This window comes from Oryx dammah, unplaced genomic scaffold, assembly GCF_014754425.2.
Source record: "Oryx dammah isolate SB20612 unplaced genomic scaffold, SCBI_Odam_1.1 HiC_scaffold_28, whole genome shotgun sequence".
Lineage (NCBI taxonomy): Eukaryota > Metazoa > Chordata > Mammalia > Artiodactyla > Bovidae > Oryx > Oryx dammah.
The window spans coordinates 18,895,297-18,922,869 of NW_024070212.1; the positions used below are offsets into that span (position 1 = coordinate 18,895,297).

Sequence of the window (27,573 nt, forward strand, 5' to 3'; positions counted from 1 at the left end):
CTACAGGTCCCCAAAACAGCAAAGATCCATTTGGCCAGGTGGAATGAGATCATACAGTCCATGGCTCGGCTTAGGCACAAGGATTCTCTCTTACCAGTTTACTTTTGAATTTCTATCTCAGTCTACTTCTAAAAGAAAGGAAGGAATACGAGAGATTCCTTAAGAGATGCATTAGCTTCTTAATTTCAGCCCTACTGGCCTTTTGAACTGCACAATTCTTGGCTGCAGGGGCTGTCCACTTGTGCATTGTCAGATGTCTGGCAGCACCCCCAAACTCCACCTCCAGTCATGACAATCAAAATGTCTCCAGATTTGCCAAATATTCCGCATGGGACAAAATCACTCCCAGTTGAGGACTGCTGGGTTACAGAAAAGTGAAAATCCACTCTGGCTTCTTCAGTCAGGGAAGATTTGCTAGACAGAAGATTTTAGAGAAGTGGGGAAGCATTTAGAAGAGTAAAACATAACAAGTAATGGTTTATCAAGTAATATAACTTTAGGAAGAAATAGAATCTAGAGGGACCTAGAATTAGCTTCCCTGTATTGACTGTTATCCACTCTCCTCACTTGTCCAGAAACCCAAAGCCAGAAAGGGACAATTTTAGAAGACTTCTGGTGGTAAAAACTGTCCTGTCTAGTAACTAGGTAAGCTTTTATTTTAAAACCACCCTCTTCTCCATCTTCTACTCCCAGCCCTAGTTGTTTTTCTTGTTTAGTCGCTAAGTTGTGTCCAACTCTTGTGACTCCATGAACCGTAGCCCGCCAGGCTCCTCTGGGATTTCTCAAGCAAGAATACTGGAGTGAGGTGCCCTACAGAGAAGGACAAAAGGCAGAGGTTGTCTGTCAAGGTTTTGCACAAACAGCTTCTGGGGAAAAGGGCTTCCCTGGTGGACTCAGTGGCAAAGAATCTGCCTGCAATGCAGGAGAGGCAGGAAACGTGGGTTCCAATTCCTGGATTGGAAAGATCCTGTGGAGGAAGAAATGGCAACCTACTCCAGTATTCTTGCCTGGGAAAATCCCATGGACAGAGGAGCCTGGAAGGCTATAGTCCATGGGGTCCTAGAGACAAGACATGACTGTGCGACTGAACACACACGCACCCCAAAGGTCACAGTTTTTAATTTTTTCCCTCTGGGGAAAGTCTGCCCTTAGATTCTCCCTTGTGCCCATTTCTCTAATCCTATTTCAAGAGTGTAGCAGCCAAGACCCATTCACACCGAACAGCATGGGAGAGAGAAGATTCTTTTCAATATTAAACTCTTTGCCAACACAATATGCGAATTCTGTACCCAAGACCCGAGGCCCATAATGACTCCTCTGACTTGCACTTCGTCCTCCTGATACCAGAGAAGGCCCCTCTGTTTCCTGGAGACCACGAACTGACCAGATGGCTGTGGACCAAAGTGACAACAAAGCACTTGAGATAAGTGGCCGCAGAGATAACTTGCTCACAGAAGCAGTAAGGGAGGGCACTATGTTCTCTAGAGAGGGAAATATACACACAAGAGAGGCCACATAGTCCTGACTCTGGAGAATAAAAGAGGAACACAGGACAGGCAGAGCAGGAGAGGTCTATTGCTGGGCTTGAAGAGGCCCTCAGAGAACCCTTTCAAAATTCACACTGGTGCTGCTTCCTTCCAAGTGGCAGCTGAATTAGGCTCAATCAGATCCCTAGCACCAAGAGAAGGCTAAGCAGAAAGTAGGGACCAAATACAACGTCATGGCTCTGAGGGAAGAAGAAATGACCACCAGAGGAAGGTGAATAACTAAGCCCTTGGGCTCAGCCAAGCTCAGACAGGAACCAAAAAGAATTAAAACAAAAGGAATACTCTGGGACTGTCAGCGAATCTTGGGACAAGAGCAACCAAGGGAGGCGGTGGCGTTCCTTCCCCGCCGCCGTCAGCACCCACCACTCCCCTGGCCTGACCGGCCCATTCACTGCCCACGAAACGTGACGTGCGCATTCCCAGCTCCGGCCTTTGCACTGCTGGCTCTTCTCTGAGAGCGGCCGAACTGTCACTGGAAAAGACCACAGGCTGGGGTTGAATCCCAGCTCTGCTTCTTGCTGTAGGACTTTGGCCTCTCTACGCTTCTTTTCCCTCATATAAAAATGGGGACACTACTGTAACCAATTTCATGAAGTTGTTATGAGGATTAAATGAGACAGCACATAAGAGCCAACTCTGTCATAGTTCAGAGCAGTTTCCTTCCATCTTCTTTCTCCAGCCCTTGCGGTCCTTACCGAAGCCCCCTCTCTGCAAATCATCCCTGCACCCAGGCCACACGGGTCTCTTCTACTTCCAGCTTCCTGTACTTGGGGTATAGAACTTAACCACCACCTTAAGGAGCTCGCTATCTTTTCATGGGCGTGTATCACAAATCCTTAACATAGCTTACAAGTTAGGTGACTATATACTTTGCTGTTCAAATCAGTACTCTTTTGAGAATGAAAAGGGCTGCAATTAATGATTATATTTCAATAAACTATCCTGGGCAAGCCAGGTATATGAATGCCTAACTTACAAGGTATCATTCTCCTTTTCATTTAGGAAAAACATGTGTAACTCTTAACCCCCATCCCATCCCCCACCAGCTGAAAGCACAAGCCAAACAGCCTCAGTTTTCTGACCATCAGAGGAAGAGTTCAGGGCAAATATTGCTATACTTAGAGCATGAGGAAACCTGAGCTGCCAACGGAAGAAATACAATCTGAGAGCCACAAGTAGATATAAACTTTTTTTTCCTCCCTTTAAAAAACCCACTAGTTGAAATGACTGTATTCTGATGTTCTCTGTGGCCTCAATGGTGTGAGAGGGGATGGTTTTAGGGCTAGCAGAGTCAACCACTTCCCTTCTGAGGCTGAATACGGTCTGATGCTTACTCTACAAACCAGTTAATGAAGAAGGAAAAAAGGAGACAAGGAGTCAGAGACAGAGAAGCATTTCCGGCAGGGAAGATGGGACAAACTGACAGTGAGACGCAAGGACTGTAAATTTCTAAGGAGAATCAGCCAATCCTGATTTCTGCCTCATGCCTGAGAAGTGCAGACAATGCACATTACCCAAAGCTTCTGGATGAACACCTAAACTAGAATGTGGCCCCCCCCCCGAAGCAAAGATTCCACCCCCCCCAACTAAAAGTGACAGATGACTTACCATGACTAGGACATAAGATTTCTTCTAAATAGAACAATCTACTATCATTGTGGTGGCAGACTATAGAAAATTTCACTGGTATCAAATGCTGAAAATATGGTATCAATAGGAAAGTTGGCTGAGTTATCAGCTGTTTCTGTCTTATATAAAAGTCTAAGCATTCACGATTTTCCTAAAAGCTATACTGTATTTTAACAGCAACACTCAAACTTAATAGTGTCTCTGGGGACTTCCCTGGTAGTTCAGAGGCTAAGACTCCACGCTCCCAATGCAGGGGGGCCAGGTTCCATTCCTGGTCAGGAAACTAAATCCCACAATCTGCAGCTAAAGATCTAGCATGCCACAATGAAGAAAGAAGAGCCCGCATGCCACAACTAAGACCCGCAGCAGCCAAACGAACAAATAAATAAAAATTAAAAAAAAAAAAACACAACAGTATCTCATGGAAGCAACCTAAATGTCCACTGACAGAGGAATGGATAAAAAAGATGTGGTACATATATACAATGGAATATTACTCGGCCATTAAAAGGAATGAAATAATGCCATTTGCAGCAATATGGATGGACCTAGAGATTGTCATACTGAGTGAAGTCAGTCAGCAGAGAAGGAGAAATATCGTATGACATCCCTTATTTGTGGAATCTTAAAAGTAATGATACAAATGAACTTACAAAATAGAAAGAGATTCACAGACTTAGAGAACAAACATGGTTGCCAGGGAGAATGGACAGTTAGGAAGTTTGGGATGGTCATGTACACAACGCTGTATTTAAAATGGATAACCAGCAAGGACCTACTGTATAGTACGTGGAACTCTGCTCAATGATATGTAGCAGCTTGGATCGGCAGGGAGTTTGGGAAAGAATGGATCCCTATATATGTATGGTTGAATCCCTTTGCTTGTTCACCTGAAACCATCATAACATTGTTAATCTGCTATACCCCAATACAAAATAAAAAGTTTAAAAAAAAAGTTTCTATCTAAATCATGTCTTTCTTTAGCTAAGAAACAACAGTGTGGCCTCTGGGAAATTAGAAATGGAAAAGAAAAAGACCGTTCTCACTTTCTAATTGTATCTTTTTTGTATTAACTTTTTTTCACTATGTACATTTTCTACTTCCATAATTACAGACAATCTAAATCATTGGGTGTCCACCAGTATCTCCTACTACCAGGCCACCCACTAGCTTTGCTAGTCTAACTTTCTAATTTCTCTTGGCCCAGGCTAGGTTGTGTGATAAGAGCTCTAAGATATGATCTCTCCTTCACAAGTTTGGAAAAAGGAAGAGCTAGATCTTGTTCCCTGGGAGAATGAATTCAGGCAGAGAAAAGTCAGGATATCAGTAATACTGAAAAAATCCAGTGTTTTTCGGCTTCATATTCCTGAGGAAGACATCCTCTTTAACCTGGGACACTTCTGGAGAGTAGATGCTGTAGAATAGAGGCATGCAATGAAATGCTATCTGGTAAGGTTTCAGGTTCAAAGACTCTTTATCAAATGGTGAAAAAGACTGGTTATTTGGGTCATTAGGGAAAAATCCAACTTCTTAGCCCTTGGAATGGTGCCAAAAAGCCTCTATATTAGTCTTTAATGAGTTCCCTGTGGTGGAAATCAGAGGTAACCAAAATGAATTGGTCCCAGATTGTCTTATACATTAAAATGACCTTCCCAAATTTCACAAGGAAAAATGTAGTGTAATTGGTTTTACACTAATTGAACTTCACTCCTACTCTTCTTTTGTTTTCAGCCATGCCACAGGACACATGGGATCTTATTTCCCCCACTAGGGATCTAAACTGCACCCCCTGCACTGGAAGGGTAGAGTCTTAACCACTGGACTGCCAGCCAAGTCCAGAACTTCACTCCCATTCTTCAGGTGAGGACATTCCTTTATGACAGCAGCTGATTCTGCAGGAGGAATTAGGTGACTTTTAGGATTTGTTACAGACCAGAATCTTATTTCCCAGGTGAATTTGTCGAGTTTAAGATACTTTAAAAGGAAGCAGAGTCAACCATCTGTCAAGGTTTCTCCAACGCTAGTATAACTTGAAGCAGGGGGGCCAGGTGACCTCCTGGAGCCTCTCTCTGGCCCGTTGTTTGCTGCTAATTGGGAATAGCGACCTAACGTTGCACGACCAGTCAGCAAGGCTGGGAGACTCCAACTGGCTCAGAGAGTACCAAAAATAAGCCACAAAGCATTCAGGAGTCATGCATATAGTTTTGATTCCAAACATACTTTGTGCTTATCCCCATCCAGGTCGCGGATTTTTATGTAATTTGTGTGTGTTAAAGCCAAGGAGGTAAACTGGAGGCAAAGGAATGCAAGACTGTCGGTCAACAGACATGCCTGATGTACTGTGTTTTCCTTAAAAACAGATTTAAAGTGTAACACCATGACCACCTTTAATTTAGAAGGAGTTAGGCCCGTCAGACAAAAACCGCCGTTCAGAGGCAACAAAGCCGTGGGCACAGGTTCCCTCGTACTCCCGGGGTTCACCTGGAGGCCAGGGCGCCAGCAAGGCCTCGTGAACGGAGAACTGAAAGAGGGGCAGGGAGGAGGGAACAAATACACCTCGCGGCCGGCACAGCCCGGGTCCCATTGACGGAACTAACCCAGCGACACCGAGCAGGGGATCAGAGGCAGGACCCGGCCCCACGATTCCGCCTCCCCGCTCTCGAGCAGACCCCAAAGGCTGGAGCCCCTAAGTGAGCATGCATTCCCACTCTCAAAGGCTAGGTTCTCCTTCCTCCCTCCTCAGATTTCCAAGCCCCCACCCCACAATCTCGCATTCCCTCCACACAAACCCTCGGTGCTCCCCCGATCCCACATCTTCGTCCTTCCTGGACCCCAGGATCCATTCCTTAAGATAACAAACAGGGGTCCCTTACCTGCAGAGCAGCTCGACAACCCTGCAAGTAGCTCTCCATGGTGAAGCCCAACGTGTGCCGCCGCCCCTCGCCGCTGAGAGGTTAACCGGCGAATGCGCCCCGCCCCGGACTCAGGGGCTTGCGGCGAGTCGGGAGGCGGGACTCGAACCCGCCACACGGCGATTCACCCCGGGAGGAAGTGCGTAACAGGGCGCCCCGGGAGTCCGACGATGCCCCGCCCCCAGCGGCGGAGGCCAAGTTCTGCGCCCAGAGACTCACGGGAGGCGCGAAGTGGAGCGTGGTGCGGAGGCATCCTGGGAAATGTAGTCCCGCAGCTCCGCTATGGTTCCCCAAGAACTGCGGGAAGGAGAATTATCTGAGTTCACAAGTGTGTATGTGTCATATAATCTATCTTTGTGGCTTCTGAACTTTCCCTCTTGAGTCAGGCTAAGTATAGCGTCTTTCCATAAGTTAAATCGACCACCTGGTTGACATCTAAAATTCCACTGGGCAAAAACAACTATTCATCTTTCTTGAATTCTCTTCTTTACCAAATTGACCAATTATGTGGTCTTCCTTGTTATAAAAAACTTTAATAATCTCTGACCCCTCTTCTTTACTTAACACCTACAGTCTCTTGCCAACTCCTGATGCTTCTTTTACAACTCTGTAGCCTGTTGGCAAATGTCTCATTCTTCCCCGGTCTGTTGTAACCTGGGATCTATACTCCCTGCCTCCCCAACTGTTCCAACTCCCCTTTCAGCCTGCAGAGTTGCTTGAAGTTTCATCCTGCCGTAGCCCTGTGAGTAGAGCTTGGAAGGCGTTTCAGAACGTAGAGATGGGTTCCAACCTCCTTTAACTGCCACCGTCCAGCCCCAGAGTAGTGCAGAGTACTGCAAGTATATGTACTCTCATCATCAAAGGTTCCCTCAGTTATGAATCCGTCCCTTTTTTTTCTGCCGCCAGCCTCACACCAGTTTTTCCTCCTCACCAAGCTAGGAATTGAGAGGAAGTGATGGATGAGAAGCTGAGGCCTGAGGGGTAACAAGGACCAGAGCACAGGGATAGGGGATCCCCTGCGTGCTCAGCTACTTTTCTGCTTGCTGCACTCTTCCCGGAGCCCGCTGCTTTTTCCGCACCTTCTGCATTACCAGGGTGCAGCCCAACCGGTTTCATTTCTTAACTAAAAAAAAAAAGAAAGAAAAAATAATGCAGTAAGGACTTCGAAAAGATCAGGATTTTTTTCCCTTTAAATGAATAAATATGAAAATATCAGGCTCTTTGGCCCTGTTTTAGTGGAGGCAGGGCAGAGGATTGCCGCACACAGGGAGATCCAACAAGCTTCTGCTGTCCAGCCCTGTTCCTCCCAGCGCAGCCAGGGCCCTTGCTCTTCCCTATTCTCACCAGAGAGGCACAAGTGCTCCATCCCTTCCAGCAGCAGGCGGAGAGAAGAGAAAGGGTCTGTTGTTTTTCTCTCCTTGTTTCTCTCGCTCACTGCTGATCACCAAGCTGCTGACCAGGTCAGAAAGCCCGAATGGAAATCCGCCAGTGCCAGGCAGGCTCCTCCTCCTTCGGGGAGCTTGTCCTTGACTGATTTTTCTTTGTCCCGATGGGGAGAAAAGAGAGAGCGAGAAAGAAGAAAAAAGAAAAACCACAAACTTCCTTTGAAAACCAGCGCTTGTAGACGGGGCCTGGAGCGCGCGCCCTAGACGCGGCGACTCAGAAATCCTGAAGACGCTCTGAGCGATCTGGGCGCACCTGGGCTGCACCCCTGCCTGCCGGCACCCTTCTCCAGGGCCCCCCGGTCGTGGGCGTGAGCCCGGAAGTAGCCGCGAGCCAGCCGGGACCGCCGCTCGTAAACCTGGGGAGACCTGTGTAGACTCTGGCGTTGACAGCTGCGAGGCGGCCGGGACTGTGGCGGCGCCCCTCTCTGAGCCCACCTCCCTCACCGCAGTCCCGAAGTTGAACCCTCCTTCTAAGTCCTGGAACAGCCCCCACTTCTTTAAGGTAAAAACAGCCTTGACCATTTCCTTCACCTTTTTTCCTTTTCCTCTCTAGCTCTGGGGAGGTGACTCTCCCTATCCTCCCACCCTGCGTCTCTGTAAGTCTGGGTTTCTAGAGGCGCTCGGGCAGAAGGAGTAAGTAAAAGAGACGCTACCTTCCCCCCGTTTAATTACACCCTCCTCCTCTCCCTTGCTAACAAGTAGACAGGGCACTGTGGTGGACTTATTCTGAGGGGAAAATCTAAACCTTTAGCTGCCTAAAGATTTGGGTCAGAGTGAGAACCCTACGCTCTTGAAGGGAGAGTAAAGTTCCTGCGGGTGGGAGGGCGGGAGGTGTCTTCTTGAAGCTACAGACCTGATTCCTGTGATTCTTCTAACTTCTGGCTATTTATTGCCACTGACTGGGGAGGAGCAGGGGCTGTTTTACCTCCCCTATCCGCCACCAGAGGATGATTCCAGAAAGCGTAGGACTTAGTTAAGAGGGGAAGAATGAATTCCTTGTTTGTTTAAGTACCTGTCAGTCTCAGAATGCGTCCTGCTCTTGAGTACTCAATGCTCACTCCACCGGTGTGCACCATGTAGCCTGGAGCTCTTCTGTTACACTTCTCCCCTCTTCTGAAGGATTAGCCCACTTAGCTTTTAACCCCGTTTCTCTGAGACCCAGCTTCCTCTGGTAGTCCAGTTCTGGGTTCTTTTGGCTCACTGGACTGCCCAGCCCCCACTTAATTATAGATCATTTCTGGCATTTGGATAGAAAAGATAAGAAGTAAGCCCTGTTTTTCTCCAAGCTTTTAAAAAATTGTCCCAGGCTCTGCTTTCTGCTTCTGAGGCTCATTCTAAATGTCATTTGGGAAGGAAGGAAAAAAGGAGAGAGATTTAAAAAAAAAAAAGGGTGTAAGGCCTACGGGCAAATTTTGCTACTCGGATTCTAAATTAATCATATGGAAATGAGATACAGCTAGCATAGATTATATTTGAATCAGAAGGATGATCAATTTGGATGACTAGTCTTATTTCCATGACTTTTATATTCCTCAACTTCACCTCCGAGGCTTTACCTTAGCCCTAAATCCTATCTGATTGCGAAAGGAAGCATAGTCTCAGGTTAGGAGGAAGCAAGAGAAAAGATTTCTTTTTTTTTTTTTTTTTTTTTGAGAAAAGATTTCTAACAAGTTTATTTCTCCACCTTTCTCACCCTGACCAAGGTGGAGAGGGGAGCAAGGAGGTTGAAGGGAGATATTTTCCAGGAGACAGGGTTTGTGGCTTTTTATCATCTACTATGCATGGTGTTAATTAAATGTCATGCTTAGTGCTGGGAGAGAGCAGGTTAAACAGGTCCAGAGTTGACATTTAAAATGACCTAGATGGGAACAGATTGAAAGAACATTTGCACAGATAGGTGAATGTAGAGGGAGTAATTTTTTTTTTAATGTAAATCAATAATCAGTATTTTCATATTCCATGTAGTGAGCAATGGAGTACTGGGTTTGAGCAGTTTTAAGAGCATAGAGGAACTGAGAAGTTGCTATCCCAACTCCAGCTGGCAAGAGAAGCTTACTGGAAGAATGGGGCTGGGGCGGGGGTGGGACAGGTTGTACCTCTAATCTGAAATTACTTATCAGAACCCATTTCTGTTTCAAGTCACCTTGCTTGCATTTCCCCTCTCCAGCCTACAGGAAGCTCCTCCCAGGACCTTTTTGTTGTGGTTTGCAATTGTAAAGCTGGAATTGTAAAGGTGGAGTCCTTCAAGGAGAAAGACTTCTTTCTTTCTAGTGTTTCCCCTTTAGGGGTATGATACTGACTCTTTTTCTTCACCCCAAGCACTGTTTAGCTTTTTGGCCTTGGGATGAAGCAGAGAAAACAGGGCCCTAAAGATATAAGCCCTGTGTGCTCAGGATGTTCCCTGAAGAGTCAAGGGCAGGGGTGGGGGATGAGGCAGAGGATTTACCCTCATTCCAGCTATGGTGGGTTTTACTGACATAATGCTTACTTCAAGGTTAGCTAAAGATCACTGTATTAAGATCACTCTCAGTATAGTATGAACATTTCTTTCTCCATCTCTTTTCCTTCTTTCTCCTTTTGCTCTCCCTTTCTATCTTGTCTTCATTCCTTGTCATTTCTGTTTCAGGAAAGCTGATGCCACCCAATGTCTTCAATCTCACCAGAAGTATCCCTTCCAAACTTTCGAGTCCTGTACCCTCTTTGGTCCCATCTGGTCACAGCAAGTTAGAGGTGACAGCTCGGCCTGAGACCCTTCTATTTAACCTAAAACTGTACTGCCCGTAGCCTGGAGTGGCTGAACAGACGCTCAGCAAGCCTTCTGCACTACATTCCTTTTCCGAGATTTTTCTGGGTCTGTTTGCTTTTCAGCCCAATGATTTCCTTCTTATTGGATCCGTCTCCCTTTTGCATATCAAGCTTAGAGTAAGGTCAGTCTCTGAGGACAGTAAAGTCCTTTGGTGCCCCTCAGTCAGCCCTTCGTGATCATGGAACACCATCAGCCTGAGCATCCAGCCCCTGGTGAGGCTAGGACTACAGAAGCGGCCAGCCCTGAAAACCACAAGGTCTTGTCAGAACCCAAACAGCACCCTCAGGACAAGGATGCCAAAGAGGCAGACGGGGCAGCTGGAGAGCAGGAGCCAGTAGACCAAGCTTCACTGCCAGCCCAAGGCCAGGATGACCTCAAGTCCCCTCCACCAGATGCTAGCTCAAGCCAGCCAGGGCCAGCCCAAGAGACTCCACCTGAGTCAGAGACAGCGGAGGCCTGCTTCAGGCTCCAGGAGCTTCCCCAGGCCCCTAGGGCCCGACAGCCTGAGCTAGACTTCTACTGTGTCAAGTGGATCCCCTGGAAAGGAGAACAGACACCTATCATCACCCAGAGCGCCAACGGCCCTTGCCCTCTCATCGCCATCGCAAACATCCTTTTTCTTCAGTGGAAGGTAAGAGGGAGTTTGGATGGAGTCTTAGAAAATGTTGATCATTGTGCTTTTCTCAAACCTGTCAAACTTTCCAGGTTTCTCTTCCTTTATCTCCAGATTGAACAAATGAGATCAGATATTTGCAAAAACAAGACAATTATCTGTCCTACTCCTGCATCTTCCACTGTCTAGCAAATGGGAATGCCTTGCAGTTCTTCCCATTCAGTCCCTTGCTCCAGTTGCAAGCCGTTTTTGCCCACCACACCTGACTGCTGGATAAGCCCTGCCCTCGTGTCCCGCCTTTCTCTGGGTTCCTTCTTCAGTGCTCCATGAAGGAAAGCACATACCTGGCTCACTTTTTTTTTTAATTTAATTTATTAATTTTTGGCTGTGCTGCGTCTTCGTTGCTGCACACAGGCTTTCTCTAGTTGTGGCCGAGTCGGGGGCTACTCCTTGTTGTGGTGCGTGGGCTTAGTTGCCACATGGCATGTGGAATATTCCCAGACCAGGGATCAAACTTTGTCTCCTGCATTGGCAAGCAGATTCTTTACCAATGACTGGCCAACTCTTTGATCTCTCCTTGCCTCCAGGTAAAGCTGCCACCTCAGAAGGAAGTGATCACGTCCGACGAGCTCATGGCCCATCTTGGTGAGTGACTGGGCCTTCGAGAGGAATTACCTGAAAGGTTCCAGTGCTATCTACTGAGCCAGAAATCCAGAGTATTGAGGGACTCCTCATTCGGGGATCTTATGTGGCAGGGAGGGTAAAGGTCTATAGGGTTTCTCCTCAAGGCTGGGGAATGAAAAGCAAAAGTTAGGGTGTCAGGAGTCCTGGGTCGTCATCCTCATTCTTCCCTTAGCTTTCACAAGTGACCTTGAGTGGGTCCTTCACCTTTTTTGGCTTCTTTCTTCCTCTGAGAAACAAAGGCCCTTTGCAACTCTGAAAATCTGTGGTTCTGTGATATTACTTCTGTTTTCTTGAAGAAGAGGAAGCAGCTTTTGAGACAGTGGTGGGGTAAGCTGATAAGGAATCCTGTCTTGTAGGAGACTGCCTTCTGTCCATCAAACCTCAGGAAAAGTCAGAGGGACTTCAGCTTAATTTTCAGCAGGTGAGGTGAAAGGTCTGTGAACTGGGGGCTTGCAGGTTCATAAGGGGCACCCAGGCTATTAAGAGAAGCCTTTCTGATGCTTCTCAAGAGGGTTATTTGAACCATCATTTCTTTCTGCAGGAGGGAGAGAGTGTATCTCTGTCTTAGAAAATATGTTCATTTACATAAGATAAAGAAGGATTGAGAAAAGGGAGGACTTTCCACTGTAAGAGGAAACCAGGGGGGAAGAGCAACAAGATTAATTTTTTTTTTTCCCCTGGAGGTAGGAGTTGAACAAGAAGAGGGAAGGCTAGAATATCCATCATTTTCTTTTCCTACCAGTTTTATTAATATATAATCGACATATAATACTGTGTAAGGTTTATTTTTTCATTTCATTTTATTTTTTAATTGAAGTATAGTTGATTTACAATACTGTGTCAGTTTAAGGTATGTAGTGTGGTGATTCAGTATTTTTGCAGATTAAATTCTGTAATAAGTTATTATAAGATACTGGGTATCTTATAATTAGATTGGCTGGGTATATGGGACTTCCCTGGTGGTTCAGTGATTGAGACTCTGTGCTTCCAATGCAGGGGGCGTGGGTTCGATCCCCGACTGGGGAACTAAGATCCCACGTGCCTCACAGCCAATAAACAAGTAAATAAATAAAAAATTTTTAAAAAGATACTGGGTATAATTCCACGTGCTATACAGTATATCCTTGTTGCTTATCTATAAGTTTAAAATGCACAGTGTGCTGATCTGACCTAGCCATCGTTTTCTTTTCCATCCCCAGAATGTGGACGATGCAATGACAGTGCTGCCTAAACTGGCCACAGGTCTGGATGTTAATGTGCGCTTCACAGGTGTCTCTGATTTTGAGTATACACCTGAGTGCAGTGTCTTTGACCTCCTCGGCATACCTCTGTACCATGGCTGGCTTGTTGATCCACAGGTGAGGGCGGGAGGGCCCACATGAGACTCGGCCGTCTCAAGCTGAGAGAGAAGCAAAATTTTGTGGGGTTAGGGTTAGGGGGGTAGGGAGTAGATTGGCTAGGGAGGGGATTGGGGTTTCAAGGTTGGATTCAGTGTGGAATTCCTTTAGTTTTTAACTTTTGGGGGTAACATTCAAACACAAGCAAGCAATATGGAAATGGGTCAGTTCTTTAAGACATCAAAAGTTTCAGGAAGCTTTTGTCATAGGGTTGCAATCCTTGTGGGCTTGGTTCATTTCCTTCCTAAAAAAAGCTCTCCATTTTGGGGGGTACCACCCCACCCCGCTGCCCATGCAGAGTCCTGAGGCTGTGAGTGCAGTCGGGAAGCTGAGTTACAACCAGCTGGTAGAGAAGATCATTACCTGCAAGCACTCCAGTGACGCCAACCTCGTGACGGAAGGTGACATTCCTCCCTCCTCGGCAATCTTTTGGGGAGGGAATGATGGCTACTGAGGTTTAGTGTTTATTGTGTCTTTCCGCCACCATGTCCCATGAGAAGGTAGGCACCATGAGCAGGAGTTTGGGGAGCTGTCTGTTTCGTCCACTGATGTATCCCCCGGTTCCTAGTGCAGTGCCTGGTTGCTCCGTTAGCATCTGTTTGTTTATTTGGCTGAGTCTTAGTTGTGACATGTGGGATTTTCTTGTTAGTGGCCACATGGGCTTCCCAGGTGGTTCAGTGGGTAAAGAATCTGCCTGCAGTGCAGGACATGCAAGAGACTCAAGTTTGATCCTGGGGTTGGGAAGAAGGAGGAAGGAGGAAGGAGGATTGCCATGCCCCAGGAGGAAGGGCATGGCAATCCACTCCAGTATTTTTGCCTGGAGAATCCCCATGGACAGAGGAGCCTGGCGGGCTGCAGTCCATAGGGTTGCGAACAGTAGGACACGAGTGAAGCGACTTAGCATGCGTGTACACCTGCGTCTTTCTTTCTTTCTCATTAAAAAAAAATAATTATTTATTTATCTGTGGAGGGTCTTAGTTGTGGCATGTGGGATCTAGTTCTCTGACCTGGGCCCCCTGCATTAGGAGCATAGAGTCTTAGCCACTGGACCACCAGGGAAGTCCCCACCTGCGTCTCTTAGTTGTGGTGTTTGGAATCTAGTTTCCCTGACCAAGAATCGAATCTGGGCTTCCTGAATTGGGAGCTCAGAGTCTTAGCCACTGGACCACTAGGGAAGTTCAGCATCTGTTGAATGGATGAATATAACCAGGCTTCAAGGAAGGGATTTCCCAAGATGGGACTGATCTCTAGGCCTTTGATAGGGGCTCTCTGGATGATCCTCCTGTGGACTTTGGATTTGAGTCTCCTATCTCTCTTTTCTTGTCCTTGCTGCCAGGCCTGATTGCAGAGCAGTTCCTGGAGACCACTGCTGCCCAGCTGACCTACCATGGTCTATGTGAGCTAACAGCAGCTGCCAAGGAGGGCGAACTTAGCGTCTTTTTCCGGAACAACCACTTCAGCACTATGACTAAGCATAAGGTGATGCGAGTTTGGAGGTGGGAGGTTGGAGTGCTGTCTGTTTCCTCAAGCCTATTTCTTCTGGGTCAGTATTTTGGTCAGGACAAGGTAGATTAAGCTGTGGTAACAAATGACCCCTAAAACGCCTGTGGTTCACCATGAGGAAGGTTTGTTTCTCATTCATGTTGCATGTCCACTCTGGGTTGGCTACAGTTCTGTCCCACATCATCTTCAGTCTGGGGCCCTGCTGACAAAACAGCCTTTCTCTGGAACACAGGAGAGCGAGAGGGACACACCATGCACAGTGTTGGCTCTGCTACCATCTCACTGGCCAGAGCGAGACGTAAGGAGTGTGAGCTTGCCATCAGTGGGCCAAGAAAGTGCACGTCCTCTCCCAGGAAGGGGCAGTGGGAGTTTGGAACAATACTATAGTTTTCCAAGGCTTCCCTCGTGGCTCAGACTGTAAAGAATCTGCCTGTAGTGCAAGAGACCCGGGTTTGATCCCTGGGTTGGGAAGATCCTCTGGAGGATAGAATGGCAACCCATTCCTGTATTCCTGATTAGAGAATTCCATGGAAAGAGGAGCCTGGTGGGCTACAGTCTATGGGGTCGCAAAGAGTCGAACATGAGCGAGCGACTAACACGTAGTTTTCCAAAGCTAGAAATTGTCTAAGCATTCTAGGAATTGAGTAGAAGAGGGAAAGATCTTTGGCTCTTAAAGGATTTATCCTCATAGGCATCCCATGAGCCCAGAGAACCTTGGGAAGTAGGGTAGGAAGACTGCCGCCCCAAGGACTCCATGCTTGACTGCAGTGGCTGCCACACTCACACGCCACTGAGCTTGCACTCAGACAGCCCTTCTGCCCAGAGCCAGGTGTACCTGGCGAAAGATGCACGCATTCACACTGACACGTCTCAGCTAGCGTGCCGACCAGTCTCACGGGCTCTGCACCGCTCAGCTCACTTCCGCCGTGAGCCGCCGCCCGTCCCACCAGCATATGTGTTCTCTTCCACACAGGGCCACTTGTACCTACTGGTCACTGACCAGGGCTTTCTACAGGAGGAGCAAGTGGTGTGGGAGAGCCTGCACAATGTGGACGGAGACAGCTGTTTCTGTGACTCTGACTTTCACCTCAGTCACTCCCCGGGCAAAGGACCCGGGCTGGGAGGTGGGAGTGGCTCCCCAGAAAAGCAGCGGCAGGTGGACCAGGTGTGTGGGGCCTTGGGGGCCAGGGTGGGGTGCAGAGCGCATGTCTGCCTCGGAGAGCTTTGTGCCCAAGGCGGGCCGCCTGTATCTTATCATCTAGAGACTGTAACTTATGACACCTGGGGCCCTCTCTGGTCTCTGTGAACCATCTCTGCGCTTGGTGTGTGTTCTCTGGCATCACAGATAAAATATGCAGCTGTGTGTTTCTCCCTGGAGGAGAAGGAGCAGGGGGATTGGGAGGATAAGGAAAGGCTGAGCTGGTTTGGAAGCCTAAGCCTAGCCTGGCCAGCCCCCTGCCCCAGCCTCCCTCACCGCCCTTATTCTTGCCCCCGTCTCTAGGACTACCTGATCGCTTTGTCCCTGCAGCAGCAGCAGCCCCCGCCCCAGGGCACGTCGGGTCTGAGCGACTTGGAACTAGCCCAGCAGCTTCAGCAAGAGGAGTACCAGCAGCACCGAGCGGCCCAGCCTGCCCCTGCGCGGGCCCCATCACCGCAGGTGGGCCTGCTCCTCCTTGCTCTTAGTGCTGCCCCTCCAGCGTCCCTGCATCCCCAGCGTGCCACTCCGGCTTCCCCTGATCCAGACTTTTGTTATTCCCGCCGCATCTCTTCAAGGTTTCCCTTGGGGCCCTTCTGTCTGTCCCTCTGCCCTGGGTCCCCTGCTGTCTTTCCCCACAGCCCCTCCCAGTCCTGACCCTGCTTCCATCTAGAGTCCCTGTCCTCTGTTCCGCCATGGTCGATGGGTGACCAGCTGTTAAATCTGACACAGGGGAGAGGAGCCGCATCTGGACGCCCAGCTGCTGAGCGTCGGCAAAGGCCGAAGCAAGAGTCCGACTGTGTCCTCCTGTAGTCCTGCCCGGGCCCGGCTGCCTTGCCTCCGCTTTCAGAGGCGAGGGCTATTTGCTTGCTCCCCCTTAACTTGAGATATGCAGGGTAACTTATTTATGGGATATTGGGGATCAGAGCAGGCAGTGAATGCTAAGGTCAGACTTGGTGACCTCTTTGCCCTCATGTGCTGCCTCCTCTTCCTCCCAACCATCCAGGGCAACATTGGAGTTGATGGGGTGAGGATTTCTGATTTCTAACTCTTTTCCCCCAGAATAGTCACATTAATGTACAGACTCAGGCTCCAGGGTGAAGTCCCCGTCTGACTAGAATCCATCTCCCCTACTTCCCACCCCTGACTGGCTGGGTCATCCTATAGGCCCATCCGAATCCATCCATCTATCCGTTTGTTTCAGGTTTTGATTTGGGTTTCTATCTCTATTATTTGTAATGCCTTCCTAGGAATTTGGAAATAAAACTTCTTTCCTGAAGTCTGTTGTTTGCGTTACCCTGCAGCTATGCCGTTAAGTATTTGACCCAATTGAGGAATGCAAAGCGTGGTGGGGGGTGGGGGTGCAGGGATGGTAAAGAGGCTAGAGGGGGTGGCCTGTCATTTCTAACAGAGCCAGCAGGGGGAGCCAAAAGTCTGCATCCTTTTTTTTTTTTTTTTTCCTCATGTAGATGTTGCTGTTTACCAACTTCAGTATTCTTGCCTGGAGAATTCCACGGACAGAGAGCCTGGCAGGCTACAGTCCATAGGGTCGCAAAGAGTCAGACACGACTGAAGCGATTTAGCATGCACGTGTGTTGTTCAGTTGCTAAGTCATGTTCACCTCTTGCCACACTATGGACTGTAGCCCACCAGGTTCCTCGTGGTTCCTGGTTCTCACTTATTTTGCCTGAAATTTCCTGGGGAAGAAAGAATAATGGGGGTGAGGGGGATGCACTGAGGAGGCAGGTTGTTGACAACTGCAGTTTAGAGCCTCAAACAGGACTCCTGTTGAATACCCAAGTGCACATCAAAGGCACCTCCAACTTCAAGGCCTCCTCCCAGCCAGTGTCCTGCTCCACCCAAACTTCAATCAGGGAACACAAATGACAGTGAAGTTTGCCAAAAGAAATCAAGCATCAGCGAGATGTTCTGGCCAGAATTCAGGAAGAATGAACAGGACAGAAACTATCCAAGTGATCTCGTTTTGCACACCTGGACAGAGCTAGGGGACCCAGGTGCAGACATCACTTTGAGATGAGAGAAGTGAAGGAATTTAAAAGAAACTTTGAGTTCTGGCCTCAACAAGAAGCTGGAACATGTGGTGCTCAGTGAGGGGTCATCTTATTTGGAGGCCCAGCTGGTCTCCTGCAGGCTCAGCCAAACAAGAGAATCTCAGATCCTTGAGCATCATGCGGGGATGAGGTCTCAAAGGTCTTCCGCCCTGCACAGGGCTAGCAGGGCTGACCGGCAGTCCCCTTTCACTGAATCCTGCAGACAGGAAGTCAGATGTTAGAAAGGCCTGCCACCATCATGGCTCAGGCACTCTGTTCTCTCCCTCGCGCTGGTCCAGAGCTTGTTTGGTTTCTAGAGTTCTGCACTAAATTAACCAGAGACCCAGGAGTTCTCCAGGCCATGAATATGCTCCACTGTGTGCAGGGTGGAGGTAAAGGATAAAGCTCTGGGGCTCCAGGTTAAGAACCAGCCAAGCCTCACCTGGAGGGAAGAGTAGAGGGACTTGCCAAATTTCTTTCTGAACTCGGCTCGGATACTTAGAAGATCAGTCTCACTTCGAGAAATAAGGATGCGCATCAGTGCTTGGTAATTGGGTTCAGTCCCCTAGTAGAGGAAGAAACAGAATGGGGAAGTGGTGGTAGGCAAGTTCTCACAGGGCAGGGATTGGGCCACACGGTGAATTATTCTAGGGAGTGCTGGTGAAGAGAGAGTCAAGGAAAAGAGAAATAGACATTATCTAGGGCCAAACATTATCTGTGTCCATCCTCAAGGGAGGTGACGTGGCAGGAAAAATCAGTTGCTGTGGGGAATATTTACAGCAATATCACTCATTCCTTCCACATCTTTTCTGACCTTGCCATTAGCTTAGAGTCTCACTCCAAGAGCAAGGACTCAAGAAAGGATAGGGATGTGCTACCTGTGAAGACTTACAGCATGACAGTCAAGAGACTGTTAACAGGGAATGTCTAAGGAGGACACTCACCCTATCCCTAAACTGTCATCGCTTTCTCCTGGTTAGACCCCTGAGGTTCAGCATCATTCTCTTTCTCTTATACCTGCAACGGGCCTCTTGCCTTTTGGTTAAAGACAGTAATGGAGGGTTCAGTTTAGAAATAATAGAGGTACATGTGTGCACGTGTGCCAAGTTGCTTCAGTAGTGTCCGACTGCGCAGCCCTATAGACTGTAGCCTGCCAGGCTCTTCTCGCCATGGAATTCTCCAGGCAAGAATACTGCAGTGGGGCACCATTTCTTTCTCCAGGGCAGGGGTCAAACCCACTGCCCCTTATGTCTCCTGCACTGGCAGGTGGGTTCTTTACCACTAGCGCCACTTGTGAAGTGAAAGTCGCTCAGGCGACTTTACATTCCATGGCATTCTCCAGGCCAGAATACTGGAGTGGGTAGCCCTTTCCTTCTCCAGGGGATCTTCCCAACCCAGGGATCGAACCCAGGTCTTCCACATTGCAGGCAAATTCTTTACCAGCTGAGCCACAAGGGAAGCCCAAGAGTACTGGAGCGAGTAGCCTATCCCTTCTGCAGGACATCTTCCCGACCCAGGAATCGAACTGGGGTCTCCTACATTACAGGCGGATTCTTTACCAACTGAGCTATCAGGGAAGCCCCAATAGAGGTATAGTACATCATCAAATCAGGAGCTATAACTGATTATAATAATGTTATCATGAGAGATTTCTAAATAAAGTACTTTGGTTGCAAAAATCCTGTTTGTGTCACGAGCTGGGTACTGCTGCTGTCACCATTTTCTAATATCCTCTTTTTCAGAGTTTCCTCAGGCACCTGACTTCTGAGGCCCTTCCCAGAATTGCCTGAAACCCACACTTATGGCAACCCTACAGATCATAAACTCCTAGAAGAAACAAATAAAAAATGATGAAGGGAATATAGGATGCTATATTTTATTTGGACTCATTACCTAATTGTCAGTGGGCCTGATGGCTACCTTTTTTTTTTCACTTTTAATTTAATCTGATTGATTTTTTGGCTGCACAGTTTGTGGGATTTTAGTTCCCCGACCAGGGATCAGCAGTCAGAGCACGGAATCTTAACCACTGGGCTGCTAGGGAATTCCCTGATGGCTACTCTTTTGAATGGCATGTACCATTGGTTTTGTATTGTGATAAAGATTGCTGAATGCTTCCCAGTATCCATTCTTCCCTTCCTGCAACTCTTGTACTCCACAGTTGTAGAACTGGTGTAAGAGTTGCTCATTAAGTGAATGTTCCCAGTGTGTAAAGTGGCTCTCCACACTAAACTTATATCAAACATCATTCTTCTTTTGTTACCTGAGAGTATATTTGGCATCTCATACTGCTCTAGGATCTTTATAAAGAACATTCATTTTATGGTTCAAATTGGTCTGAATTTGGACTGCAAGGAGATCCAACCAGTCCATCCTAAAGGAAATCAGTCCTGAATATGCTTTGGAAGGACTGATGTTGAAGCCAAAACTCCAATACTTTGGCCACCTGATACGAAGAGCTGACTCATTTGAAAAGACCCTGATGCTGGGAAAGATTGAGGGCAGGAGGAGAAGGGGACGACAGAGGATGCGATGGTTTGGTGGCATCACCGACTCAATGGACATGAGTTTGGGTAAACTCCGGGAGTTGGTGATGGACAGGGAGGCCTAGCATGCTGCGGTCCATGGGGTCGTGAAGAGTCTGACGCGACTGAGTGACTGAACTGAACTGTCCTGAACCAGTCATCACTTAAACGTCATTTTTCTGAATAAATATTTATCACAATTATGTTTTTACATATCTCTCATAAAAGAATAATATGGAAGTGTCTTGACTGAGTTTTTCTTTTTTTTGATTTTTTTTTTTCCGGAAAAATAAACCTGCATCACTTCTTGACTCCTTCTTCTAAGATTAAACCCACAGTTTATATCCAGGAGTCTAAAGTCCTGTAATCCAAATACATTACAATCACTGCTGGAGTACAGGTTTGTTTTTATGATAGGAATTTAGATAATCACAACTTTTCAAGTGAAACCTAATGTTCACTCATTATAATAGTACAGGATTTATTGGATAAGTACAATAATCTACTGTCAAAATGGAAATCTCTGGGTGATAAAATAAATGCTTCTAGATGCTTCCTTGATGGCTCAGTGGTAAAGAATCTGCCTGCCAATGCAGGAGACACGGGTTCAATCCCTGGTCCAGGAAGATCCCACATGCCATGCAGCAACTAAAGCTCGGGTACCACAGCTACTGGCCCGAGCTGGCGAGCCCAATAGCTGCAACTGCTGAAGCTCGAGTGTGCCAGAGCCTACGCTCTAGGACAAAAGAAGCCACCATGATGAGAAGCCTGCGAACCACAGCAAAGAGGAGACCCCACTCAGAGTGACGAAAGAAAGCCCTCATAGCAGTGGAAACCCAGCGTAGTCATAAATAAATAAATAAAAAGAAAATGTTTTAAGAAAGCTTCTATGTAACATTTTGAATAGTTGTCAATAGGCATCATGGTTTCTCAACCAGTGTACCAAAAACTATTCCATCTTCAAAGTTTGGGTGGGATTTTTATTTATATAGGTCTTGGCGGACAGTTGTACTAGGACACCTAGTTGAATGAGCAGAATGACTGGATTCTGTTTATGAAATTACTCAAACCAAGATTGTCAATTTAAGTTTGGATTATATAGAACAAAGTCTGACCAGTGTGGAGAAAGGTGATCTTGGGTACCAAGAGTAGGCTATAGCTTATAGTATAGACCAAAACCTATGGAATAGACTAGGAGTTGACATGTGGCAGTTAAACGTCCTATAGGATCATTATATGTATTGTAGGGAGACTGCTGTGTGACCTTGGGCAAGGTACTTAACCTCTCTGTGCTTCAGTTTTTTTTGTCTATAAACATGGTTGGAGTATTAATGTGAGAACTTACTGAAACATGCTCAGCAGAGGTCCTGGCACACAAGGAACCCCTCAGAAACAGGCAGCCCTTTCATTCTTCTCTCTAGTGTTATCACCACCCTCATTCTGGCAACAACTGAACCCGGACAAGACAGTGTATTTAGAGAGCAAATTCATATCTGTATCTGGCCACCTAGACATTCATTGGGCCAAAAATTTTAGCTTTAGGGCCCTGATGGGTCAATAGACTTATCTCTAACCACAGCTCCCTCCTCTACTCTTGACAAGACAATTTGTAAACTTAGGAAAAGAGAGCTCCTCCATGTTTACAAAGTAATATGAGATGGTTACAGTAGCTACAGCGTGAAACTTCCTCTCTCTTGCCCTGGAGGTGTCTCTGGCCTGTTTTTATTCCAAAGCAAGGGGAGAGGAGCATCAGTCTTACCTGGAGGGCTTGATGAAGTTTATCAGCAAAGTACAGGGGTGTGTTCCGAATCACCAAGGCTGGAAGCAAAGAGGCAAAGATGGAGAGAGACCACCGCCATTCTACAGGAGACCTCTGCCCTGTGGGTCCCAAGCAGACCCCTTACCTAGGTTGAGCAGAGCCACACAGGCGGCTCCATGGAAACGGGCCCGGACTGTCTTCTCCAACTCATGCCCCGTGTACCCCTGGTACTGGTTCAACACTGTGGTGCACACGGGAGGGAGTTAGAAAAATAAGTGGGGAAGAGGGTGGTTATCCCAGAGAAGGATGAGCCCTCCCCACCTTCCTCAGCCAGAACTCATCATTAGAGCAAGCTGGCGAGACCAGAAGACTCCTGTGTACCTCGGATGAGGTGTTCGGGATTGCGCTGGGTGAAGACAAGGACCCACGTCCTCTCTGTGCTGGGTCCTTCAGCCTGTTTTAATGCCTGGGAGCAGGGAGTAAATCAGAATCACTGGTTGGGGGATTAGGGAGCCACCGTTATGGTGTTCCCAGAATCCATAAACATGGAAAAGCTTATTTTAACCTATAAATTAGTTGCATTTATTTATCTGTGTAGCACAGCATGCAGGACCTTAGTTCTGCAACCAGGGATCGAACCTATGTCCCCTGCCCTGCCGTGGAAGGAATTAAATAGTCCCCAAGTGCCCATGAGAGGAGAATGTGTGAGTTCAGGAGTCAGAGGCCGGATGAGTGGAAAAAGCTTCTTGTGTGACATTGCCTGATACCCCATGTCCCCCTCCCCCTTACGTCACTGAGGATTCCTTCGCAAGGCAAGGACAGTTTTGCAGGACAGTGGGCACACAGGTCACCGGCTCTAAGATACAGTGTCTTATGTGCACGATGGTGCAAACTCTCCCGCCCCTTGCTCACCTGGACGTCCTGCGCGGCCAGGTTATAGTCGATGACTCCAGTGTAGACCTCGCGGCCCCCCTAGGAGGAAAGACTCTCAGGAGGACTCTTTGGAGGGTAGTTTTTTATCACCAGACCAACAAACCAAACCCTGGTCTTCCCCCAAAGCCTTCTCCTGTTCATTACACCATAGGTGGGTGCTCCCCAGTGGGGTAACTCTCTTCTGCCCAGACCAGTCCCCCTTACCTTGGCGAGGGCCAGGAGCAAGTCCCGCAAAATGCCCCTGGTCTCAGACTTGATGTCCTCCGCAGCGTCCACTTGGAAATCTGGGACAGGAGCAGGAGCTCTCTGAATCCTCCTGATTTTTCCCAATGAGGATACCTCCAGGACCTGTCAGATGCCTGTGCCCTGTCAATCCCGCCGTCCCCTGCTTGATGGCGGCTACTTCCCAGGATGTAAGGCAGAAGCACCACCGTGGCCACCCTGAAAGCATCTCTAAGCCGCGAGTAACCTGTGCGCTGTGGGGTCGTGCCCTGTGGGGCGGCCTCATCTCCCGGTGCCAGACTGCTCGGGGAGGGAGGCAATCAGTTACTCGGGTGGTGGCCAGACAGTGAAAAGAGGATGGCGGCATCCATATTGTGAAGCAAGATGGCTAGAGCCGGTCCCCCTCCTTGGAAGTGAGGCGAGGTGATGAGGGAGGTAGAATGTGGAGAAAGGAAAGAGCAGGAAAGGGAGAAAAAGAAGGGGAAAAGAGAAGCAGGAAGGAAAAGGGGTAGGAGAGGGGTTAAGAAAATCGGCCAAGGGACTTCCCGGGAGATCCAGCAGTTAAGACTCCACACTTTCATTGCAAGGCACACTGGTTCCATCCATGGTTGCAGAACCAAGATCCCACATGCCCGGGATCTTCTGGCATGGCCAAAAAGTTAAAAAAAAAAAAAAAAAAAAGATAGGCTGAGGTAGGACATCAGAGAAAACTGGGGAAAGCGAGAAAAAGAGGGGGTGTGTTAAGATGAGGGTGAGAAAAAACTAGTTACCAATTAGTGGGCGAGGCATGCAGCAGTCACTGCAGGGACAGCAGCCAGGGGCCGAGAATTGACACCTAGAGAGCAGTCCCCACCTTTCCCCCTGGCTCCATCGAGCTTCCATTCAGCCTGGGATGTGGTGTGATGGCAGAATCAGCAAGGGGCTGGGAAGGTGACTTGGGTGCCCTTGGGACTGTCACAGGGCTCAACCTTGTCATTACCTCGGGATCCACCCTGGAGCCCCAGACCACGACAGTTAATGATTGCTTCTCTCTCTTTAATGATGACAACAGGCTGTCTCCCTGGGGAGACTGAGCCCGGCGGGGGGTGGGGGGGGTGGGAGAGGAGGAGAGACCCCAAGGGAACAACAGAAGCAGACAGGCTCCCAGAGGGCTCCCTGCAGGGCGTGCAGGGGAGGCGAGGACTGTCCTGTCCAGCTCTTAGAGCCCCATCCTCCACACTCTTACTGTGTTTGTAGACTGCCAGGCACTCCTGCAGCTGGGGTGGGGTTCGGGTGGCAAGAATTTCCAAGGCCACATCTTCAGCAGAACCAGAGCCCTACAAGAGATTGGGAAGCTGCTCTGAGACTGAACCATGTTGTTAGAACGGCGGGGAGCAGACACTGACCACTTGTCCTTCTGAGGGTCAGCAGGGACTACTTTTCCAGGAGGCTTCTGCCAAGTCCACTCCTCCGGAGTGGGCAAAGGCAAGGCAGTTGACGTAGTCTTTCCCTCAATAAGGTCATCACTCCTGGCAAAGCTCCTCTCCTGGTATCTTCAACGTGCTTAGTTGCTCAGTCCTGTCCGACTCTTTGCGACCCCATGGACTGCAACCCACCAGGCTCCTCTGTCCGTGGGGATTCTCCAGACATGAATACTAGAGTGGGTTGTCATTCCCTCCTCCAGGGGATCTGCCCAAGCCAGGGATTGAACCTTGGTCTCCCACATTGCAGGCAGTTTTTACTGTCTGAACCACAACGGAAGCCCAAGAATACTGGAATGGGTAACCTATACCTTCTCCAGGGATCTTCCCGACCCAGGAATTGAATCAGAGTCTCCTGCACTGCAGGTAGATTCTTTACCAGCTGAGCTACCAGGGTACCTTCAAAGCTGTCCTCAATTCCCGGGCATCGAGATGGGCTGCAGGCTGCAGCAGAGCAACCACGATCCTCTCCAGGTTGCCAGAGAGTGCTGCCTGCAAGGACTTCAGTAGGTCCTACAAGAAACAGTCCCCATGGCAGAGGAACAGCATGAGGGAGAGAGTCCCAGGTGTGTGAGGAGGTTTGGGGATATTTGGCTGGCTCTCATCTCAGACCTAACCACCAGGCTTCCCTTCCCCCCACAGACTGGGTTTAGCAGGGGGTAAGGGCTGGTCTCAGCTGGTTTCAACTACTCTTGTTGTCCCCAGGTTTCCTGGGGCCTTCTCACCCCAGCCCACAGCTCCTGGGAATCAGTGTGGTCTCACCTGCTGGGTGCGTTCTTGGAAGGCTCGAGAGATGAGCTGCCTTTGCTCTCGGCTCCGGTTGGTCAGTACGTCCAGAATGGCAATATGGTCCACACCTGAACCAAGGTGAGGGCTGGCCTGTGAGTCTGGCAGAGCCCTGTCAGGGTCTTTACAGAGTTGAGATCCCCTTATTCCTTGCCTTGAAGCCTCCAGAGGAGGAGATGACAAGGTCTAGGAAAAGCTACATCATCCCTACCACCGTTTGATCCTGAAGAAGTTGCCAATGGCATGTAAATCTGACCCAAAGTTAAGCAAAGGTGGCCTGGTACAGTGCAGAAGATGGCCTTTTGGGATCACAGGCTTGCTTTAGAATCCCAGCTCTGCAATATTTTGAGCTATGTGATCTTGGGCAAGGCTTTTGACCTCCCTGAGCCCCAGTTTCCTCATCTGTGAAATGGAAATAGTATGACTTGCTTCACAGGGCTGTTGTGAAAATGGAGATAAATACCTACTGGGTACCGGACACACAGGAATGAAGGCATTCCACAAACATCTATTGAGTATTGTCAGTTCCTCCTTCTAGCTCCTTGGTCTACAGACTGGTTTCTAAAAGATAGATGCCCAAGTGCAGAGGGAAAGGGCTCACCTTGGCCTGCTATCGCCTTCAGCAGCCTCTGTACATCCTTGTCCACACTGAAGCTCAAGAAGGTTCTGAGGGTGCCCAGGGTGCCCCAAGCTGCAGTCTGTAAGATATGGGGTACCAGAGTCTGCCCATTCTCCTCCCCAGTGACCCAGCTGGGCCCTTGGCATAGCCTCAGGCTAGATCTTCCTTTCCTACTCCTCACCCCACCCCACAGCCTCTGCATTGATATAAAAATAATTTTTAAAAATAATTCCTACAATCCCAACAGCCCTTACCTTGTTGGCCAGGCCCAGGTGACTGAGGATCTCCTGAGTTAAGGAGAGTCCCATCTTCCCGTGGGTCACAGGCATGGTGCGACTGGCTGCCCTGGGGGGAGGCACATAGGAGCCAATTGAGGGGAACGTCCCCCTAGCCCCTCAGGGCCTCTTTATAACTCCCAGGCCTGGGAGCCTGGGAGCCCTTTGCCCACTCCTTTCCCTTGTTGCAGAAAGAAAGAACAACCTGCTTGGCAGGTTGGGGAGTCCAAGTGGAAGGTAAGAGGGGTGCCCCCACCTTCCCCACCACTCACTGTCATTCAGGAAGCAAGGTTTGATCAGGGATGCTGCCAGAACTAGTGCCAAAACAGACCCTCCCAGACTCCAGGACTGGTCCCCAGGCTCCCCAGCCCACATGGTCTGAGATGGATGATCCCCTCCTGAGGTCCACCTCCCCCTCCCTTCCATGGCCTGGCTGGCTGTTTCTGAGGCAGTGTGGAGGAGGTGAGGATTAAGTATGCATCGTGGGAAATAACAGCACCTCCCCTCACCGTCAGCCTCAGACTACAAGTGAGGCTGTCACCTGCCTGTCAGCTTCCACCACTGTGCTGTGTGTCTTTCACCCTCGGAGTTCCCCGCTGGAATCTTTAGGTCAGCAGCCGCAGTCTCTGAGCTGATGTGAGTGTGTGTTCTTGTGGGTACATGGGTACCCGGAGAAGGACACAGGCACTCATGTTAGAAAAGTCCTTTCTCCCTCCCCCAAGTGATCAACGAGTTCCTACCAATCTTCCCCCTCCCCCAGCATGAGAGCCCAGGTCCGGTGCTTACCCAGAGGTGCTGGGGGCGAAGCGGGTGTCGTCAGACCCTGGCGCGGTGCCTTGTGTGGGCACCAGCTCCGGTGTGGCCTGGTACAGGACAGCGGTGTGTGCCGCCCAAGCTGAACAGCCAGTCAAATGACCTCTGCAGCAGACCAGCCCCGCCGTCCTCGGGCTCTGGCCCCTCCCAGCTGTGGGAGAGGACCAGGCTGTACCGTGTCCCACATGCAAACACCTCCCTACAGCATCTCTCCTCCCAGGAACTGGCCTCAGCCCAAACAAGAGAACTCCGCTGGCCTCCCAGCAGCTCAGCCCTCACACAGGAGGCTTTGTGCACTGCTTTCTCTGTGAGGCTGGGTTGGGACTACAGAAGTCCAGTCTCTGAGTCCAGTTTCTGACCTGGCTCTGCCTCTGACTCCAGCTCCCTGGGGGGGCAGGT

At 48.9% G+C, this 27,573-nt stretch overlaps 3 protein-coding genes across 10 annotated transcripts in view; 1 reads left to right on the plus strand and 2 right to left on the minus strand.

Annotated features, from left to right (window-relative positions):
* Positions 1-7,714, minus strand: part of PRUNE1 (prune exopolyphosphatase 1) — a 19,831-nt gene extending 12,117 nt beyond the window's left edge. Inside the window, exons 1-2 of one of the 2 annotated variants that reach the window (XM_040230735.1) lie at positions 7,433-7,714; positions 6,050-7,211 (exon numbers count right to left, since the gene is read on the minus strand). In XM_040230735.1, the coding sequence (XP_040086669.1) occupies positions 6,050-6,088 (39 nt within the window). In that variant the 5' untranslated portion in view covers positions 6,089-7,211; positions 7,433-7,714. Of the gene's footprint in view, positions 1-6,049; positions 7,212-7,432 lie in introns of those variants that run through there. The other variant, XM_040230736.1, reaches the window with a different exon arrangement.
* MINDY1 (MINDY lysine 48 deubiquitinase 1) lies at positions 6,332-17,010 on the plus strand. 6 transcript variants are annotated; one of them, XM_040230731.1, is made up of 11 exons: positions 6,332-6,416; positions 8,087-8,166; positions 10,160-10,970; positions 11,540-11,597; positions 11,993-12,057; positions 12,836-12,994; positions 13,332-13,434; positions 14,370-14,512; positions 15,510-15,701; positions 16,038-16,193; positions 16,464-17,010. In XM_040230731.1, exons 3-11 carry the CDS (start codon positions 10,518-10,520, stop codon positions 16,542-16,544), a joined length of 1,410 nt encoding a protein of 469 aa, XP_040086665.1. In that variant the 5' UTR covers positions 6,332-6,416; positions 8,087-8,166; positions 10,160-10,517; the 3' UTR covers positions 16,545-17,010. The 6 variants fall into 6 exon arrangements, with proteins under 6 accessions (XP_040086665.1, XP_040086664.1, XP_040086663.1 ...); XM_040230730.1 differs by lacking the exon at positions 6,332-6,416 and adding an exon at positions 7,466-7,548; XM_040230729.1 differs by lacking the exons at positions 6,332-6,416; positions 8,087-8,166 and adding an exon at positions 7,466-8,035.
* Positions 17,011-17,626: 616 nt separating this feature from the next.
* On the minus strand, positions 17,627-27,265 carry ANXA9 (annexin A9). 2 transcript variants are annotated; one of them, XM_040230740.1, is made up of 14 exons: positions 27,148-27,265; positions 26,903-27,029; positions 26,341-26,431; positions 26,069-26,165; positions 25,444-25,538; positions 25,081-25,194; positions 24,447-24,537; positions 23,204-23,283; positions 22,979-23,038; positions 22,448-22,532; positions 22,212-22,307; positions 22,067-22,125; positions 18,225-18,347; positions 17,627-17,999 (listed from the first exon to the last, which is right to left on the minus strand). In XM_040230740.1, exons 3-14 carry the CDS (start codon positions 26,413-26,415, stop codon positions 17,937-17,939), a joined length of 1,038 nt encoding a protein of 345 aa, XP_040086674.1. In that variant the 5' UTR covers positions 26,416-26,431; positions 26,903-27,029; positions 27,148-27,265; the 3' UTR covers positions 17,627-17,936. The 2 variants fall into 2 exon arrangements, with proteins under 2 accessions (XP_040086674.1, XP_040086673.1); XM_040230739.1 differs by lacking the exon at positions 27,148-27,265 and having other exon boundaries at positions 26,943-27,097.
* Positions 27,266-27,573: the final 308 nt, after the last annotated feature.

What these genes read in the sequence shown, in the direction of transcription:
- ANXA9 (XM_040230740.1), bottom strand. Translation starts at nt 26,415, where the DNA reads ATGCCTGTGACCCACGGGAAGATGGGACTCTCCTTAACTCAGGAGATC. An exon ending in AATTGAGGACAGCTTTGAAG is followed by an intron (nt 24,538 to 25,080) that starts GTACCCTGGTAG and finishes AATCTCTTGTAG; the next exon opens with GGCTCTGGTTCTGCTGAAGA. An exon ending in AACTTCATCAAGCCCTCCAG is followed by an intron (nt 18,348 to 22,066) that starts GTAAGACTGATG and finishes TTCCTCTACTAG; the next exon opens with GGGACTGAACCCAATTACCA.
- MINDY1 (XM_040230731.1), top strand. Translation starts at nt 10,518, where the DNA reads ATGGAACACCATCAGCCTGAGCATCCAGCCCCTGGTGAGGCTAGGACT. An exon ending in TTCAGCTTAATTTTCAGCAG is followed by an intron (nt 12,058 to 12,835) that starts GTGAGGTGAAAG and finishes TTCCATCCCCAG; the next exon opens with AATGTGGACGATGCAATGAC. An exon ending in CGCGGGCCCCATCACCGCAG is followed by an intron (nt 16,194 to 16,463) that starts GTGGGCCTGCTC and finishes AATCTGACACAG; the next exon opens with GGGAGAGGAGCCGCATCTGG.